The sequence below is a fragment of the Pangasianodon hypophthalmus genome, chromosome 12 (genome assembly GCF_027358585.1).
Source record: "Pangasianodon hypophthalmus isolate fPanHyp1 chromosome 12, fPanHyp1.pri, whole genome shotgun sequence".
NCBI lineage: Eukaryota > Metazoa > Chordata > Actinopteri > Siluriformes > Pangasiidae > Pangasianodon > Pangasianodon hypophthalmus.
In genome coordinates, this window is record NC_069721.1 from 8,602,708 (window position 1) to 8,608,179 (window position 5,472).

At 42.4% G+C, this 5,472-nt stretch overlaps 1 protein-coding gene across 1 annotated transcript; it reads right to left on the reverse strand.

Moving 5' to 3' along the window:
• Window positions 1-1,388: 1,388 nt before the first annotated feature.
• wfikkn2b (WAP, follistatin/kazal, immunoglobulin, kunitz and netrin domain containing 2b) lies at window positions 1,389-5,472 on the reverse strand. The gene is made up of 2 exons (XM_026915557.3): window positions 4,555-5,472; window positions 1,389-3,782 (listed from the first exon to the last, which is right to left on the reverse strand). The coding sequence occupies exons 1-2, from the start codon at window positions 4,726-4,728 to the stop codon at window positions 2,283-2,285; spliced, it is 1,674 nt and encodes a 557-aa protein (XP_026771358.1). The 5' UTR covers window positions 4,729-5,472; the 3' UTR covers window positions 1,389-2,282.

Below are 5,472 nucleotides of genomic sequence, written 5' to 3' on the forward strand. Positions count from 1 at the left end.
CCTGCTTGTGTCCCTTAGTATAACTGGATCATCAACAAAACCATGGATGATTTTGTATAGAATCATTGAAGAACAAACAACACTTCGTAATGGTAATAAATACGTATAGTCATTTTAATATTACACAGGATTTTTTCACTCATTTCTCTCTCTCTCTCTCTCTCTCTCTCTCTCTCTTTTTCCCTCTCTCTCTCGCTCACACACACTCAGAGCACAAAGGCTTTATCATTCTATGTGAAAGAAAGCCATGCCTGCTCTGGACTCCGTGTGTCCTCCGGTGTCTGTGTGGGCTAAATGGGAGGAACAGAAATTGGTGGACAGGAACTGCCAAGCTTAATCCTTAGAACAAGGTTTACATAACCTTACATGCACTCGGCAGATCACAAGAGAAGTACTTCTGGCTCCCATAAAGCAGAGCTGGCAAGGCACACAGACAGCTGTAAATTTAATTTTATGATGCCAGCAGGATTTGTTGGTATAATGAATCATTTCAGCTTAACGATATTGGAGAGTTTCAAGTAGAATAGGAAGCAAACATGTTGAATTTAGTTGGATGATGGTATTCCCCAGTCCGTTTAGATCTACAACATTGTACTGATCCAGTCGCCCTCATTTTTCCAGTTACTTACTAGGAATTAGGAGGTCCGTTTATTCTTAATATCGCACAGCATGCAATAGATAAAGACATTCCTTTCACCTTTCTTTCTACCTAGAATTCATCATCTAAAAGAATGAAGTTCTTGCTTTGCCATGTTTTCCCTTTTCTGCCACTCCTTGCTGTAAGGTCACAGATTTGCTTTCCACCACCTGCAGTAGCTGTCTTTTGAAGCCCACCCTTGAAAACTATACGGAAACCAGCTGGTGGGATGTTCGATCTCCCAAATGTTCAAACCTCATATCCAAACATGCCTCATTTTCCAACTCCCCCTAAATAAGCCTCCCCAGCATGACCATCCAGTTGGGATGTATGTGTGGTGATCTGGTGGAATTAAGCAAGGGGCCCGACTCTGGACTGATACTATATAAGAAAGTAACGGGAAATGGTACTCAAAATATCATGATAGTCAAAAACGCAACCAAAGTCAAGTGGTCATTATTTAGCAATTTCTCTAGGCATTTACATGGTTAAGGCATGAAGACATTTTCCAGCATCACTTTGAGATTTACTTGATTTAAATGTTCTTGCAATTTGTTTAGAATATATTTGAGAAAGAATGTGGTACTACGATGTCTTACATGCCACAAATCTGGCTTTGGAGCAACGTACAGACATCATCTACACTTCATTTTACTGGGCTCCCAAAATCACTAGGACCACAGTAATGTATTGTGGCAGAAATGATGATGATAGTCAGAAAATTAGACTCATTTATTTATTCAGTGACATTTTGACATCTTTACAAATATGAATCCAAATTATTAAAAAAAATATGGACATGCTTACAGGAAATGATAATGTTAGGTGGGAACAAAATACATTAAAATAAATAAAGGAAAACAAAATCACTTCAAGATTGTCCTTGCTAAAATATCTACCTGTACAACAAACGTTCGTCATAACAGAAATGTGAGCAGGATAGAATACAGATATATCTGCTTTAACAAGCTTTAAAACAGAACTTCAGAGTAAATATAATACAACTTATCCATGTGCTTTCTACAGTATATTACAACAGTTTTACTGAGACATGTCATTAAGCTCCAGTAATAAAGTAATAGAGCATCAGACAAGAAATTAACCATCAGATTTCATGAATTAACCACCTTGAATTGACAAGGTAGGCATGATGTCCAAGAGTACAGTGTGCTGGGATTTGGCCTACCAGATGGGTCTGATTAATGCTTCCTATGTCTACAAATATGTTCTTTCACTTTAACCTAAGAGGCATTTTAGCAGGTTTCCTATGAAGACGTTGAAAGTTGACACTGTCTCATGGGTGAACAGCTGTGTCTCATACTGTATATACAACCTTGTCAAAGCAAACATCTTAACTGGCCTGGAATTTCGTGGATGTTAGACAAATCACTACTCATATACAAGAGTACTGTATATAATAAACAAAGAAAAAAAGAAAAGAAAATTAAATCAACAGTACAGTAAGTTAAGTATAAGTACAAGAAGGAAAAGGATTTAAAACCAGAAGTAAAAAAAATGTGATTGTGGAACTTTTGACAGCTTCTCCATCATTTACTTTGCATAGTTCTTACACTGATAAATGTCATTGGTCATTTGAGTTTTCAAAAAAAAAGAATAGCAGTCATCTTGGGCTAAGAACACTGCCCTATTCCTTGAACTCTTTCAGAATTTCGCATGTGTTTTTATTGATCACCTCACGCAGCCTGCGGAGCCGTCGCACACTAAACTGGCTGACAAAGCTGTCTGGCTGGAGCACGGCCATTCCGTTGTGCACATCACCCATGATGATGATCTGACCGTCTGAGGTAGTGACGTTGGGACACGGGCAGGTCCAGTCCATGTTCTGCAAAGTCACCTCCAAGGGTTCATTCTGCATGAACTTAAGCCCCATCTTCTCATCCTTAAGGATCTCATCCACACTGATCTGTGCCCGGCCCGAACTTTCCTCTTCTGTCAGCTCTGTCATGCGGCCTAATATCACAAAGTCACTCTTGCAAAAGCTGGACACCATCTTGTGCTGCGATTTGCATGGCTTGCAGCGGTGGTTCTTTGGATATGGGCACAAGTCCTCACATGCCTCTTTGGTTTCAAAGTTGTTGTTATTGCCTCCACACCCCCCATAAATGAAGGGCTGGCACTGATTGAGGGTGCTGCTGTAGGCCCAGCGTGGCTTATAGAATTTACAGGGGCCCTGCAGGCTGGGAAGACCACATGGGGCGGGCAGTTCAGCCTGGCAGGACAGCATGCAGGAGTCAAAGCTGTCAAAGTGGTTCTGGTTCTGATTGCAGTTACCGTAGGTGAATGTGAAGCAGCTGTTCCTCTTACTGTCATAGTACCAACTGAGCTTCTCCCCGCCACAGGCACCAGTGTCTGGCTCCTTCATGCACTCCTCAGCAGGGAAAGGAGGCAGGTTCTTTGGCTTCTCTTCCTCAACTGGGTCTCTCTGTATCACAGAGAGTGGGAAATGGGCTTGGATTGAACCACCTGAGTTTGTGGCTGTGCAGGTGTAGACACCTATATCTTCTAGCTGGGCACTGTAGATCACTAGCTGTCCAATATTAGTGACAACCACATTCCCCAGCACATGATTGGGTTTCATAACAGTGTTCTCTTTTCCCTCCAGCTGCTTCTCCCAGGTGATCTCAGGTTTTGGCCAGCCAGTCACTTCACACAGGAAGCTGGCTGTATCGCCCACAAACACAGACTGTTCCATTAGGCTCCCAGTTATGACCGGGGGCTGCACATCTAGTGGGGTGGTGAGCAGTAGGGTGGTCGTGGGGAGGGCAGTGGTTCCTGGAGGTAGAGGACTAGTGTTTACAGGGTGGGATCTGCAGGTCACTACAGACAGGGAGATGCCTTTGGAGCAGGCTTCAGCATCCATGTAGCACTTGTTGTAGTAGGTCATCCCATCAGAAGCACACGTGAAATTCGGCTCCTTTTCACAGCGATCTCTGCACTTGCATGTGGGCTGCCCATTCCAGATGTGGCACTCGGAGCCCTGCTGAGTGCACATGAACTTGTCACAGGTTGCCACGTTGGGTATACCATCAGCTCCCTTCTTCGCTGTTGCATCCATGTAGCGGGCTGCCACACAGCTCCTGCTCCCACAAACATTTGAGCAGCACTTTTCATATGTCTCACACTCCTAAACAGAGAGAATAACCAGACACTGAGTTTTCTTTTAAATTCACTTTTGCAAATATTTTCTTTGTTTATTTTATTCTGTTTATCCCATTATTATTATTATTATTATTATTATTATTATTATTATTATGATTATTATTATTGCATATGTATATGTATATGTATTGTATTTGTTCTGTGAATGCACTTCCAGTAATTGTATTTCAATATCTGTATTACATTTATTCATTTATTAGTAAATACATTCATCTTCAATATTGCAGTGGATCTGGAACCTATCCTGGAAACACTGGGTGCAAGGCAGGAGTACACCCTGGATGGGACGCCAGTGTATCCAGGTCCCCACATTCACACTTAGGAGCAGCTTAGAGTTGCTAATGTTACTATCATCATTACATTTATTACTTAAGTATATTCTTAGAAAAAAGATGTAGAACCCTCTGAGAAACCCTTCTATGGTTCTATGAGTGATTCCTTATTATAGAGGGATCCAAGTAGGAAACTAATAACCACAAAATATCTAGAAAGAACCCTTGAAGAATAGTTTTATCTGAGAGTGACTGTATAGTTTGGATATTTGTGTTAAAACATTGTTTTAGAACTTCTTGCACTCTTAAAAATGGGTTCTTCATTGGTTCTTTGGATAGTTAATGGTTCTAAAGGTTTCTAAAGGTCTTCTATATGGATCCTTTTCTGAAAAGGAAGCTCGTGGTTGCAAGTTTCTACAATGGAACAAAAAAGCCCTTTTGCATTAAGAATGGAGAGGCGCTCACCTGGTCGGACTCGCACTCCCGGGTGCAGGTGCTCATTGCGTCCACCCACAGGTTGGGGTTCACATCGTTAGGACAGAGACCGGCGTGCGAGTGCGCAGCTTTCTGCAAAGCCATACCTCTCACACGTAACATTACCAACTCACCGGCCAAAAACAACCATATCCAGCGACGCATCGTTATATGGGAGCTAGTTATTCTCAGTAAATGAAGAGCTGGGATTTCTGTGCTCTTTGCGCGCGTTTAGTTAAAAAAAAAAGATACACCGGCACGTTCAGCGGTGCCAAATATCCGTGTCAAAACCCGGCTGAACGCAGAAAGATCTGATCGAATGAAGCGTGTGGAGAAGGAAGTTTGAGGTTCCTGTATTTATACCCTATTGTAATACCGAGTGGAGCCGATGCCGACTTGTACAGGCTATTTCCCCTGACCACAGGATCTCGCCGTTACGCGCACATGACAGTTATGAATTGCTCCGAGGTTTATTATAGAGGCTTTAAAAAACATCTGTCCGAAAGTTGGGGCTGGTACTGGGATACCTGCCTGCGTGAGAAACGCCTGGAGCCCGTGTTAACCCTTCAGAGGGAAACCTGAGATGTGTCAAACTCATGCGCCTACTACAGCACCAAGCAGTGTGTCAATACTAATGTTTTCCTAACTGTTAGCTTTCACTTCCAGTAGGTGATTTTTGATTTCATAGCTCTGGTCTGTAACTGTTCAGTTGTATTGATTAAGTGAGTGTCTGGGTGGTCGAGGGGAAAAATGAAAGGAAGAGTAGAAAAAGTAAGGTGAGCGCCTGTAACTGTTCGCAACATAAGAACGCGGTATTAGGGGAGAGCGGGGTCAGTTGTAACACTATCAATCGCTTCAATCAGCAACAAGCAACAAGGTGACACTCACTCTGAACATGCTCGTTAACGT

Excerpts from the sequence above, each read along its gene's own strand:
- wfikkn2b (XM_026915557.3), bottom strand. The coding sequence starts at position 4,728 with ATGCGTCGCTGGATATGGTTGTTTTTGGCCGGTGAGTTGGTAATGTTA. Across the intron at positions 3,783-4,554 it reads GGGAGTGCGAGTCCGACCAG|GAGTGTGAGACATATGAAAA; the intron begins GTGAGCGCCTCT and ends CTCTCTGTTTAG.